The 14,715-nt window shown below is 45.6% G+C and overlaps 1 protein-coding gene across 4 annotated transcripts in view; it reads left to right on the forward strand.

The window, feature by feature from the left end:
• Positions 1 to 14,715, forward strand: part of LOC113060027 (protein PTHB1-like) — a 140,867-nt gene that overhangs the window by 46,248 nt on the left and 79,904 nt on the right. For all 4 annotated transcript variants that reach the window (XM_026228802.1, XM_026228801.1, XM_026228803.1 and 1 more), the window contains 2 exons: positions 1,872 to 2,012; positions 11,440 to 11,535. In XM_026228802.1, the coding sequence (XP_026084587.1) occupies positions 1,872 to 2,012; positions 11,440 to 11,535 (237 nt within the window). The remainder of the gene's footprint in view (positions 1 to 1,871; positions 2,013 to 11,439; positions 11,536 to 14,715) is intronic.

Genomic DNA, 14,715 nt, shown 5'->3' on the forward strand with positions numbered 1-14,715 from the left:
CTGTGCAGTTACTGCTGTTAATTTCAGATGGTTACAGTTTTTGTTTTCAATAGCCAAAAGCCAGTTTGGTCTATTAAATACCAAATAAACATCTTGTTTATGCATACTTTCCTTCTTTCTTGTTTGTTGCTTAAAGATAAAAAAAACTGAAAAAATCGGAAATCGGTATCAGAATCGGACAGTTTGGTTGTAAAAAAATCGATATCGGGATCGTCCATGAAAAATCATGATCGTGCATCCCTTTTTATGAAGTTCAAAAAACACATTATTTTCCACATAATGTACATTATTGTTGCTCCTCTATGCCCCGCCTTTCTGAAATGCATCGATTTTTACAAATCTCATCTTTCTGAAAAGTGAGATGTGCTCTGATTGGCCATCTATCCAGTGCATCGTGATTGGCTGAATGCCTCAAGTGTGTGACGGAAATGAAACGCCCCCTAACCCTAACCATACTGTGATGCCGTGTCCCGGCAATGATGAGACAAAACGAATAAAACCCAATAAATACGAGGCATTTGTTGCATCCAATGGCGACATAATTACTGATTATAATGACTTATACTGTCTTTTTACGCGCTGCGTAAACATAAATCCATATGTGGGTGCATTTGTGATCAGAGAAACGCCAAATAACAAGCTCTACACTGCACAAAACTCTCGTTTGAATCATCAGTGGCAAATTCTTTAAATATATAAATGTACTTACAGACAGTGAGTCAAAAGCGCCAGACTGTCCTTGCAAAGTTGGAATTGCCCCAGTAGACTACTGGTTCAGGAAATTGTCCTCATCCTCCATAAAATATGCTGCACTCATCTGAATGTTTGGGTGGAAATGCAGCTTAACTACTGATTTCTAGTCGTGTCCTTAGGTTCGCTTTCACAACGAAACACAATGTTTCCACAACATGGTGGCGGGATGGCAACAGTGAGAATAAAAGTTAAGCCTTCTTTCTTTGCGGGAACATTTTGGCGGCGTTATGCAAATCTTCCCACATTGTGACGTAGACTTGTGGGGGTGAGCCGTTTAGGGGTGTGTGGTTGACTCTTAACTTTTATAAAGAACATCTCTTTGGATTTGAGACTTTATATTGTCTTTATGCACCAAGAGCTTGTAACACTCCAAAGAGAAAGGAAAGATTGAAATAGCATCATACAATGACCCCTTTAACTGTAATTATGAAAGATTAAGACTAAATGTGATATATTATAAAAATTGTTTAAACATATTTAATTACATGAAGTTGTGATGCTATAAAAATTCTTAAATTCTTCACATTCAAAACTTTTTAACATTTCAATTTCAAGCTTTTATTTTGGTGGAATATTGAATGCTGTCAACCTCTGCCCACAAAAATGTTGGAAATGTTATAAATATATAAATTAAAGTGTTCTTAGTGCAAATTTGCTTCCCAAATGCAAGGTAAGCTCAAAGCACATTCAGAAATGATGGTCTTCATTTACTGTGAACCGAGCTGAAATTAAACCCTGCTCTCAACTTCTCAAGTATGACATTAGCTCAGTGGCTCATGCCCCTACAGTACAGGTTTAGATTACCTTAAAAAAATAACAGGAAAGCATCACTGAAACTCCAGATGCACTCATTTACTCAAAATATAATGATCCAATGTGTTTCTGAACAGTACATGTACTTGTTTATTTTTTCATCATAACTGATCTTATAAAACTCTCAGAGAGTGCCCACTGCCTCGTCCTTATTTCCAAAAAGACTTGTTCAGAAAAGCTAATTTTGGCTGAAATTATTGAAGACTAGTCTGAAGATGAAACTTTATTACAGTTCAGTGTGTGTTTGAGTGGTTCTTGTCTTTTGTGTAATGACTTGTCTTTGTGTTTGCGCTCACTCTTGTCAGGAATCCCTCGAGTATCTCAGTGTAAATTCAACCTGCCTCTTCGGTTAGTGTGCTACCCCTCCTCAGCTATCAAAAATGCCAAGTACAAGATCACTGTGGACACCAACAAACCTCCCGTCAACCTCAGTGAAGTCTTCCCAGGTACCACAGCCAAACATTATTTTTTTTTGTTTCATTTCAGTCCAGCCATCTCTGGAAATTATGGATGAATCATCCAAAAACATCACATTGCATCACATGTCACCTCAAGCTTCCTTGCCAAAAAGACAACCATCAACCATAATTTCTATTACTAACACTACTATTATAAGAGTCATGGGTTGAATTTAGGCAAATACTAATTTTACAGATTTATTTGTTTGCCACTTGGGGTGCTACAACAGCAACATCTGTAAAAGTTGGCATACCTTGGGTCTCATGTCGGCAAACATAAATGTAGATTTTTTATATATTGTGGAACATTGTAAACATAAATTCTATACATTAAACAATATATATATATATATATATATATATATATATATATATATATATAGAGAGAGAGAGAGAGAGAGAGAGAGAGAGAGAGAGAGAGAGAGAGAGAGAGATAAAAATTAGAGAACAACCTACAATTTCCTAAATTACAGGGTCACTGCATAGTCCTATTTGATTCAGTGCTAGCAGGAGTAGAGGGGCAGTTTTTTAATCATATTTCACAAATAATTGTATTAATTAATTGAAGGAAAATAAAAAAAAGCTTAAATGGGATATTTGAAAAAGAACTCTGATCAAAATTAGAGAACAGTTACAGATACCTCCAAGTTATTGGTGTTAATCTGGCACCTGTTGCTAGTTTTCACTATTATTGCAAGATAGCGGGTTGCTCTAAAGTGACTGAAACCCTGTGTCAGGAGGTTATCCAGATGAAGGCCAAAGGGATGACCCTTTCAGCCACTGTAAGAGAAGTTGGTCTTTCCAAATCTGTGATTTCTAGAATATTGCAGCTTAACAATAACACTAACTATAACTACAATAACACTGTACAATAACACATAAGACAAATGCACAATAAGACAAGATAATGCAGAGACTCTCAGTAGGGAATCAGTTCAACACTGCAGCTGGAATTGCTCGCCAGTTCAGTGCTGAACAGGGTATGGATCTTTCTCTGCATTTTTAAGAGAAGTCGAACTGAAAATGCACTCCGCAGAGACCAAGCCTTTCACCAGAAGAAAGAATCAAAAGGTTAGACTCACATTTGCTAAAGAGCATGTTGTGTAGAGAGAGGAGGACTGCCCCAAAATTCACTTTAGTGAGTTTCATTTATTTGGGTCTGATGGGAAGAAGTCAGTAAATGGTGGAGGAGGAATTGTTATGCTTTGGGGGATGTTTTCTGCAGCAAGATTTCGGCTTCTTTTACAGCTGCATGGCAGGTGAATGCAAATGCTCATCAGAACCTCATTCAGTAACATGCAGTTCCTTCCCTGCAAGTATCTTCCAATCGGCCTGCAATTTTGATACAAGACAATGTCTCACTGTCACACTGCAAAAAGTTTAAATCAGTTCCTTGAAGCTAAGAACACTGAAATAATTAAATGGCCGGATCTAAATCCAGTGAAAAATCTATGGAAATCTAGTTCTTTATAGATTGTTCTCTAATTTTGATCTCCACTGCATGTGTGTGTGTGTGTGTGTGTGTGTGTATATTATATATATATCATATTTGTATAATATCATATAGTTAAGGAATATCACACAAGCAACAAGTGCAATATCACACTGGTGCTGTTTTAGTCCTGAATAGCATGAGTGCAAATGTGATATAAATTCTATATAGCATTTAATTAAATAAGAACTTAGTTTAATTAAATAAAAACTAAATTTTGCCTATGCAGATATTACCTATAAAGCCAAAGTGGAACTGTTGTGCATCTCTGAGCAACACACAGTAGTGATTAGTTTTTTGAATGAATCCGTGATTCAATGGCCCATTCATGAAAAAATCCATTCACTTAATTCATAAATGAATCAGCAGTTTGAACGAATCTAATGAATGAATGACTCAATCACTTACACATTAAGACATTTACCGCCACATACTGGTAGTTTTAGTTTTTTATTTAGAGTATCATATTATTTAAAAATAATTCCATATTCATAATATTTATAAAAAATGAATTAAAGGGATAGTTCACCCAAAAATGTAAAATTAAAACGGAAAAAAAACGACTTTTTGTAATATCTATTTGATGCTTTTCCATGTCTTTAGATGATCTTTTAGAGGATTTCTCAGCCAAATGTGATGTGCAATTAACTTTATTAAGTAATTGCCACAAAGTATAATTAATTAGATTGAAAATGGTAATCAAGTGGCAGCCCTAGAAAATATATATTTATAGAAATTTGGTAAACACACAGAGAAAAAAGATATATATAGATATATATAGTATAAGTATAATTACATTATTATATGTAGTATAATTATACAGTATAATTACATTAGTGTAATTCCCAAATTTTCATGTTATTGGTGAGTAGTGGAGTCAGTGTTCTGTTATCTGGGTGAGTGCCTTAGACAGGGCTTGAAAAAGCATTTTTCTGAGATAATGTGAGGCCTGAGCTTTGGTCAGATAAGGAACAATCCGCTGTGCACCGGCGTCCTGCGTGCTGATAAGAGACTATCTCTGTCTGACATCCGTTCAGCCACTCTGCATGAGAATCAGAAGCCATCACGAGGGACAGACAGACAGAGACAGAGGTGGCTACATGCGCCTGTGTTCTTAGTGGAGAGGACACTAAAAACAATCATCTTTTATTGATATGTACTACCACTAGCATTGTATTATTATAAATAAAATAGTTCAGCAACCCCAAAAGGCACATGGACACTTAGGCTAAACTTTAAAATGTGTGAATCTCATTGCATTATAAAACAAATTTATCCCCCCAAAAAAAGTTTTGGCCAAATTTTCCCAAATTTCAGTCTTCCACAATCCACTTAGTACAGCTTAGATGTTTCTGGTACAATATACAGCACACCTTTACATAAATAGAATTACTCATGAGGATTGGCTGACATAAATGCCTCTGTTTGTCATGTGCACAGCAGAAACCATTGACACTCTTCACGGAGTGTGCATATAAATATGTATAGGAGTGTTTGAAAGCATCTGTCTGTGAAACGGCACTCTGTTCCCTATCTGTCGGTCACTACGAGTTATGTCGACCGACAAATGGGGTCTCACTTGGGAGGCCAATCATCTCTGATTTTAAGAGAAAACGCCAATGAAATTGGCAAGTGGATTAACACACCTGAGCCACTCCCCGTGCCAGCGGGTATAAATAGGGCGACAGGTGCATCCACTCATTAGATTTTTGCTTCGGAGCCGAGTGGTTGTATGAAAGCCGTTATACTCCACAAAGCCATTCATCTGCTGTGTCGGGAAGCTGTTCTGGTTGGCGGTACGGCGCAAACAGCGGTGTCCCTTTCAGCGATTCCCCTGGGCGCTTCAACTAAGAGAGCAGATTTCCTAAAAGAGCAAATCGCGGACGATTCGCGTCTTTTTCAAGACGCCGTTTCGTCCGCGTCCTTCTGGATGCGGTCGTTTCCTGTTCTCTGACAACGGCCACGTTCGCTCTCTTCCGTGTCTGGGCATTCAGCACGCTGAAGGCGCGTTCGTGGATGGTTCATGCACGCACTGCGTGTGTGACCATGGCAACGCTGTGATCGCGTCTCCCCTTTCTTAAAGGGAAGGGAGCAGACCCCTCTGTCACTACCCGTTCTGGTTTCTCTGTCTCGAGCAGAGGACCGCCGGCTAGTGCTCTGGGAGATTTGAAGGTGACCGTGAGAGCTTCTCCGCCGGGCCACGCCCCACGGACCTCTTACCCCTTCCGCAGTGTTTGTCCTGTGCAGCTGCTGGGTGATTTTGCTGGGCTGTCTTATGGCAGTCCCAGCGGGTCATTCAGTTTGCCGCCGGAGATCAGATGTCGATTGCAGCATCGGGGGATGGGTTATCGACCTCTGTGGATGAAGGTTCAGCGGGGCTGCCCCCCTCGGGTGTTGTCGCCACTGCCGAATTGGACGCAGAGTCGACAGCCGTGCTTGCCCGGGCAGCTGTGAGCATCAGGATGGAGGTGAATGCACCGCCAGCCCTGAGTGCTCATGGCTGTTTGATTGGTTCTCGGTGTGGAGCGCGACTCACAACCGCGTTTTACTCTGGTTCCTTTCTTCCCGGATGTGCATGGGGAAGTGATGTAGTCGTGGATGGCCCCTTTTACGGCCGGAAGCAGCTCATTTCGTTCCTCCGTCCTCACTACCCTCGATGGCGAGGCAGCTAGGGGTGTGTTGACATTCCCCAGCAGGAGAGTGCGATTGCGGTGCACTTGTGTCCGCAAAACGCCGCCACTGGGAGGGATAGTCCGCGCCCCTCACCCAAGGCCTGTAAGCTGTCGGCCGCGCTCGCTACCAAGGCTTACAGTGCTGCGGGCCAAGCTGTCTCTGCTTTGCATGCCATGGCTATCCTGCAAACCCAACAAGCCAAGGCTTTAACAAATGCACGAGGGTAGGACCAACCCGAGGTTGATGCAGGAGCTGCGAATGGCGACTGACCTCCCCCTTCTGGGTGACGGAAGTCACAACGCAGTCCCTCGGGTAAGCGATGTCCACTCTGGTGGTCCAGTAGTGCCGTTTCAGGTTCAGCCTGGTCTGTATGAGAGACATTGACAAAGTGCATTTTCTCGATGCTCCCATGTCCCAGGCTGTCCTGTGTGGCGACGCTGTCAGGGGCTGTGCCCAGTAGTTCCTGACAAAACAACAGCAGACTGAGGCCATACAGCACATCTTGCCACGACGTGATCCTCTGGTTGCCACCATTCCGTCGCAGGCAGTGCCTCAGCCTGCTCGTCGCCGAGGGCGCCCCCCTGCGTCCTCCACACCAGCTCCGCCCCGTGCTGAGAGTTCTTCGAGGCCGGCGCGTCGAGCCCCGCGCAGGAGAGCGGCACCCCCCGTGTCACTCCCGGCTGCAAAGTCCTCGAGGAAGTCGACTAAGCGGCCCTGACACGGGCAACTCGGAGATGCGGAGAACTGCTCTTCAGGAGATGGCGGAGAGAGCGCCACTCCCTCCCCCGGAGGAGGGCCGGGTGGAGAATCTTCTGGTTCTGTTCCGCCGCTGGTCGAACGGCCAGTGGCACCCACATTTTCATTGGAAGAGCAATTTCTCCTTCCTCCGAGTTGCAAGGCTTGTGGGCTGACAATGAGCGACGCACAGCTTCCTCATTCTCACCCACGTCGCCCCCTTTCGCCAGCGGCCAAGAGGTCGCGGTTCGGAGACGCAACGCCTCTCCACGCGTCTCTGGCCAGTTCCTCCGGGAACACGGGGAGTGTGGTTGCGATGACCCAGGACGCAGTGCCTTCTGGGCCTTCCGGCACGACTCCCCATCGCTGCACCACTGCGGGTATGTCGACTGTCCCTTTGGTGCCACTTGTACGGTATCTGGGAGCGTGGCTTGCGCTGCCCAACCCGTCACGCTGGCTCATCCGGACGGTTCGACTCGGCTATGCGATTCAGTTCACCCGGCGACCCCCCCAAGTTCAATGGCATGCTCGAGACTTCGGTGGCAGTCCAGGACGCCCCTGTCTTGCGCGAGGGGATTGCTGTCCTCCTGGCGAAGGATGCAATCGAGCCGGTCCCTCCAGCCGAGATGAGGACGGGGCTTTACTGCCCTTACTTCATCGTGCCCAAGAAAAGCGGTGGCCTTCGACCTATCCTGGTTCTGCGAGTCTTGAATCGGGCCCTACACAAGCTCCCGTTCAGGATGTTGACGCAGAAACGCGTTATCAAATGCGTCCAGCCCCAGGACTGGTTTGCAGCGATCGACCTGAAAGACGCGTACTTTCATGTCTCTATCCTCCCTCGTCACAGACCGTTCCTGCGCTTTGCTTCCGAGGGTCAGGCATGGCAGTACAAGGTCCTCCCCTTCGGGCTCTCCCTGTCCCCCCGTGTCTTCACGAAGGTCGCGGAGGGCGCCCTTGCCCCACTTTGGGAAGTGGGCATCAGGATCCTCAACTATCTCGACGACTGGCTCATTATGGCCCGGTCCCGAGAAGAGTTGTGCGATCACAGGGACTTCGTGCTTCGGCACCTCAGTCAGTTGGGGCTTCAGGTCAACCGGGAGAAGAGCAAGCTCTCCCCTGTGCAGAGAATCTCTTATCTCGGTATGGAGTTAGACTCGGTGAGTATGATGGCACGTCTCACCAGCGAGCGTGCCCACTCAGTGCTGAACTGCCTGAGTTCCTTCAGAGGCAGGATAGTGGTACCGCTGAAACACTTTCAGAGGCTCCTGGGGCATATGGCATCTGCAGCCGCAGTCACGCCGCTCGGGTTGCTTCATATGAGACCACTTCAGCACTAGTTACGCTCCCGAGTCCCGAGATGGGCATGGCGCCGCGGTACACATCGTGTCACCATCACACTGATGTGTCGCCGCCTATTCAGTCCTTGGTCGGACCTTGCTTTTCTACGGGCCGGCGTGCCCTTAGAACAAGTGTCCCGGCACGTTGTTGTCACAACAGATGCCTCCAACTCGGGCTGGGGCGCGACATGCAACGGGCAGGCAGCTTCAGGGTCCTGGACAGGACCTCGACTGCTGTGGCACATCAACTGCCTGGAGTTGCTGGCAGTGCATCTAGCTTTGCGACGGTTTCGTCCGCTAGTGCTGGACAAGCACGTGTTGGTCCGCACGGACAACACTGCGGCTGTTTCGTACATCAACCGACAGGGCGGTTTACGATCACGTCGCATGTCTCAACTCGCCCGTCATCTCCTCCTCTGGAGTCAGACGTGGCTCAAGTCGCTGCGTGCTGTCCACATCCCGGGGGAGCTCAATCGTGCAGCCAGCGTGCTCTCACGACAGCTCACTTTCCCCGGGGAATGGCGACTCCATCCCCAGACGGCCCAGCTGATCTGGAGTCGATTCGGGGAAGCCCAGGTAGACCTGTTTGCTTCCCACGAGTCCTCCCACTGCCAGCTGTACTATTCCCTGTCCCAGGCCCCCCTGGGCACAGATGCACTGGCACACAGCTGGCCTCTGGCTTTACGCAAGTATGCGTTCCCCCAGTGAGCCTGCTCGCACAGACACTGTGCAAGGTCAGGGAGGACGAGGAACAGGTCCTGTTGGTTGCGCCTTACTGGCCCACCCGGACCTGGTTTTCGGAACTCATGCTCCTCGTGACAGCCCCTCCCTGGCGCATCCCCCGGAGGAGAGACCTTCTCTCTCAGGGGCCTGGCACCATTTGGCACCCGCGCCCAGATCTCTGGAACCTCCATGTGTGGCTTCTAGACGGGACGCGGCAGACCTAAGTGATCTGCCCCCAGCGGTGGTAGACACTATCACTCAGGCTAGAGCCCCTTCTACGAGGCAGGCCTATGCTCTGAAGTGGAGTCTGTTCACGAATTGGTGTTCTTCTCACCGGGAAGACCCCCGGAGATGCCCGGTCAGAGTCGTGCTTTCTTTCCTGCAAGGTACGCTGGAGCGTGGGCTGTCACCCTCCACCCTGAAGGTGTATGTGGCTGCCATTGCAGCACATCACGATGCAGTGGACGGCCGGTCCCTGGGGAGGCATGACCTGATCGTTAGGTTCCTGAGGGGTGCCAGAAGGTTACATCCTCCTAGGACACCCCTGATTCCCTCCTGGGACCTCTCTATTGCCCTGGCGGGACTTCAGAGGGGTCCCTTTGAGCCGCTGGATTCGGTTGAGCTGAAGTTCCTGTCTCTCAAGACAGCGCTCCTGATCGCGCTCACTTCCATCAAGAGGGTCGGGGACCTCCAAGCATTTTCGGTAAGTGAAGAGTGCCTTGTGTTCAGGCCGGCCTACTCTCACGTTGTCCTGAGACCCCGGCCTGGATACGTGCCCAAGGTTCCCACCACTCCCTTCCGAGACCAGGTGGTGAACCTGCAAGCGCTGCCCCTGGAGGAGGCAGATCCAGCCTTGTCGTTGCTGTGTCCCGTAAGAGCGCTTCGCATATACGTGGACCGCACCCAGAGCTTCAGAAGCTCTGAGCAGCTCCTGGTCTGCTTTAGAGGTCAGCAGAAGGGGAAGGCTGTCTCTAAGCAGAGGTTGGCCCACTGGATAGTGGTCGCCATCGCCTTGGCTTACCATTCCCAAGGCGAGCCGTGCCCCCTGGGGGCGAGGGCCCACTCCACACAGAGTGTGGCCTCCTCCTATGCGTTGGCGCACGGCGCCTCTCTGGCAGACATTTGTCGAGCTGCGGGCTGGGCGACACCTAACACCTTTGCGAGGTTTTACAACCTCCGTGTAGAGCCAGTTTCCTCCCGTGTGTTGGGTAACAGGTAATTGGCGGGAAGGGCTGGCTGGGTGTCTCGCTTGCTGCGCCATTCCCCCTAACACGGGGATGTGAGCGCCTTCTTCTCCCAGTAGAGTTCCCCGGTTGGCGTACCCTGGTCGAGCATCCTCCAGCACCCTCGGCGTCAGACTTGGCGGAGCAGTCTGTCGACCAGGCCCAGTACTGGCGTTAGCATGCCCGGAGCCGGTCAGCCCCTGTACTAGGCTAGGTGTCCATATGGCTGGGTTCCCTACGGGTAATCCCATATGTGTATTCTTCCACGGTAAGGTTTCCCTCTTGGCAAACCCTTGTCTTCCCTTGACAGATCGCTCTGTCAGTCTCTTCTGGCAGCCGTTCCATCCCTACTCCAAGGTAGGACCTGCCTCAGAGACCCTTTCCTTATGTAGTACTGCCCCCTGGGTCAGTCCATATCGGTATATCCACATGTCACCTCCCTACGGGTAGGATGTGGTCTCCGTAGCGACCTTTCCTAAAGGCTCGCTTCCCCATTGTCTTGCCAGCTGAAAGAACAAATAGGGAAGATTTGAAGCAATCTTTCACTGAAGGTTGGAATCCCTTCCATTTACTTTATGTGGGCGGAACAGCAGCATGGCCTTCTCCAGCAGCGATGTACTCACCCTTTGGCCCCTTCGGTACCAAGGTCAGTGAATTTGCGCTGGGGCTTTGGGAAGGTTACGACCTTAAGCGTAGCTTTTGTGGCACGCCAAGGCTTGTCAACAATTGCAGCGCCTCAGGGTTGTGACGAGGTTCAGGTTATGGCGTTTTCCATAGGACCCCATTTGTCGGTCGACATAACTCGTAGTGACCGACAGATAGGGAACGTCTCGGTTACGTACGTAACCCTCGTTCCCTGATGGAGGGAACGGAGACGTTATGTCCCCATGCCACAACCTTGAACCATTCGCTGTTGCCGGGACACGTTCTCGGCTCCTCAGCGTAAAACCTAATGAGTGGATGCACCTGTCGCCCTATTTATACCCGCTGGCACGGGGAGTGGCTCAGGTGTGTTAATCCACTTGCCAATTTCATTGGCGTTTTCTCTTAAAATCAGAGATGATTGGCCTCCCAAGTGAGACCCCATTTGTCGGTCGACATAACGTCTCCGTTCCCTCCATCAGGGAACGAGGGTTACGTACGTAACCGAGACGTTCTTCTGCTTCTGCAGAAAGGCTGGTGTGGTTCCATTTTACTGGTGCTTTTGACAACACTATGTTTCTGGGTTTCAGATTTCTCTGTGAAGTCAGAAAATAATGACAGCAGTGCTTTGGGCTTCCAACTCATCACAGGCTCCAGGGTCATTGTCCTTGCCTCCAAAACATCTCGTGAGTTCTCCCACACCAGCACACACATGCCTAACCTATGTCGATGACACTCTTCGATTTTAAGGTTTCTGAAAATATATATGTTTTCAGACTCCTTCTAGTGTTCATTTGATTTTCATCAAATTTGATCTTCTTGGATTATTTAACCCCTTTGCGTGCAAACATCGCTGACGGCCCCAGTTTATTATTGTTTCACTTTCACAGCACATTAAACATCACTGTCTTACTTCATCTGGACAAACTGTGCATCAATGGAAAGTTTAAAGACTCAAGCTTCGATATTTGACCAATATTTTGATAAAACATTGTTGCAGTGACAGATATTTAGTGATTTATGTCAGGAGTGCAAAATAATAAATCCGTATTATGCCACATTTTGAATAGAAATTCACAACTCACTCATATTCAGTCATGTCAAGAGCGGTTTATTTGTGTTCACATAGACTCACTGAACAGCGTCAATAAGGATTTACAGACCAAAGATGCATATCTGCGGAGATGTATGGATATATTTACTGATGTTTACTTCATATTTCTTCAGACAGAATCGTCATTTCTATTCATTTTCCACGGATTTACGCGATCAGATGATAAACAGCCTCTCCCAGCGATCTCTGTGTGCGTGCAGTAGTCACAGCTCGTGCGGTGTGTGACTCAGACTCTGATTGGGTCTTTCAAACATCAATCTTAGAGTTTCATATCTGGACACCGCCCCATCGTGTCACATGCTTCCTGCACACTTCCTGGTAGTTATCTGGCCAAAACAACACTGAAACACCTCTGTACACACAAAATATCCGAATAATAAACCCGCGATTACGATAGTAAAGCTTGGTATGAGAATTTCTTGAGATCTGGGGCGTTTTTATAAAAAAAATCGAAAATGTACATCGGAAATGCTAACTTGTGCAGCGATGAAAAAGGCTACAAATAACATATTTTTACAACAGTAAACGACCAAATTCCACCCCTGATCGCTAAAGGAGGTTATTATAAACACTCGATCGGGGTTTAAAGTGAGTTTTGAGTAAAAGTGTACTAATAATTTCATAAATTGTCAGATGTAGCTTGATGCTAACGTTAGCACCAATGCTACTAATAGCAGGTGCTTTTCTTCTTCATAATGCATTTTTGTCTCAATAATTCACGTAAGGTCGTAAGAAAATGTTTTGTTGTATTTTTATAGTAAGACTTTTGATAAATAAGGGCTAAATGCAAAGAGAGACTGAAGTGAGATCGCTGCTTTGTTGCTTTGTAAAGCCTGAAAAACCACAATCAAGGCTAATAAAGGTGGAATAAAAACAAAAGAATAATGATAAAAGAATAATGCGGATAATGTGTCATACTTGGCGGAGGTGTGAAAGAACCGTTTGGTGAGAACAATACAATCATGATTCGGGCAGTTTTCAACAGTGATACATACACAAAGAGCACAGGAAAGTTTACATGTGAGATCTTATAGCGATGACAAGGGCCATAAATCAATCTGATTAGCCTTCTCTAAAAACACACATGACATGGCCTTAGAAAATATTTCATAAAATTCACAGTTTTACAGATTCGATTATGAAATTTTTTATGAAGTCTTGGAAGACTTGTGGCCTTAGCTACACTGTGTTTTCAAACTCATTTCCTACATCAACATATTTTTAAATACATTTAAAACATATGTTTTTAATATTTTTATTTTTGTTTTTATGTTTGAGCTTATATATCTCTATTATCATAACAGTCTGAGTGATTCTGATTCCTGAACAGTAAACTTTAAAGTGTCAGCTTTGTGAACAAAGGTTGATTATGTATCTAGTCAGAAAGAATCATGAGCAGAAACCTTTTTATTTTGGGTATGTAATTTCGGTCTCCATGCCAAAAAAGGGGGGTTACTAGTAAGGGGTTAATGAAAAACTTGTGTAATAGATGTTCTCATATATAAAATAAGAAAATAAAAAAATCACCATTGACAGTGTCAAACAGGAAATGAGGATTTCTCTTTTAATTTCTCTGTTGACATTAAATTTGATTTCATTAAAACCATATCCTGAAGATGCCTGTTTACACACTGGTTCTACTGATATATGCTTTGAGCTTTCTGAATACTTTAAAAACTCAACTCTTCTCTTTGTGTCTTAGTTTTACTCAGTGATTTGTGTGTGTGTGAGTTTTGGTCTATTTTTGGTGTCTTTTGTATTCGTTTCTTAGTAATCTTGAAGTATTTGAATTATTATTATTACAGTATATTAATTAATCAGTTAAATTCCACTCTTTAAAATTACTTTTGAAAATGAGTACTTCAGATTTTAGATTAAATATTCAGACTTTATTTCTAAACACTATAAATCACCTTTCTAGTTATATTTTAATGTTATTCCAAAGAAATCTTTCATCGAATTGTAATAAAGTCCTGCTCCTCCAAAGCGGCTTTTCTTTTTGACTGACATCTCCAAGCCACTCCCCTCCAATCAACTGTCATGTAAAGACAACTTTTCTCCATTCACTCTGTTTCTCACGGTTAACTTCCAGTTCTGCCCTACATTTTCATGTGGAATATCCTTGTCACTCAGAAATAGATTTTATGAAATGCTCATTTATGACCGTAAACTGACTTGTTTATGACAAGGACTTGTTTTGAAATCTGCTTCAAAAAGACAAGCAAATGGTGACAGCAGTGAAGAAAAAAAACTCTGTTTGGAGACAAAGAAGGAAAAACAACATGCAGAGTAATATCAGAAAGAAAATCCATTCTCTATACTTGATTGACAGTTGCTGTAGCTACCTGAAAGATCTTTAGAGTCTCTTGAGGAATGTCAGTGTGCCAGCGTTTGAACTTGCGGAAATGATATGTTGAGATTTGTAAACTGGTGCTGGGAATTGAAGAATCAGGTACAGTATTAGGTGAAAGAGCCACCATGGTTGTGTTCAACAACAAAAAGGTCAGTCAAATCCTGTAATGAAGCTTTGTTGTGGTGCTAGTGTGGATCGACATCTTGCTCTCTCTCTCTCTCTCTCTCTCTCTCTCTCCCTTTCTTCTGTCTGTCTTTTGTGAACACACATAAATGCACACTTTCACACAACCCCCCTCTCCCACACACACACACACACTTCACTAATGCTCACATCCATCATGCGAGGAAGCCCTGTGATCTGTTTTAGGTTGTCATGAGCTAATTACAGGTGCGGGAG

This window comes from Carassius auratus, chromosome 41, assembly GCF_003368295.1.
Source record: "Carassius auratus strain Wakin chromosome 41, ASM336829v1, whole genome shotgun sequence".
NCBI classification, from domain to species: Eukaryota; Metazoa; Chordata; class Actinopteri; order Cypriniformes; family Cyprinidae; genus Carassius; species Carassius auratus.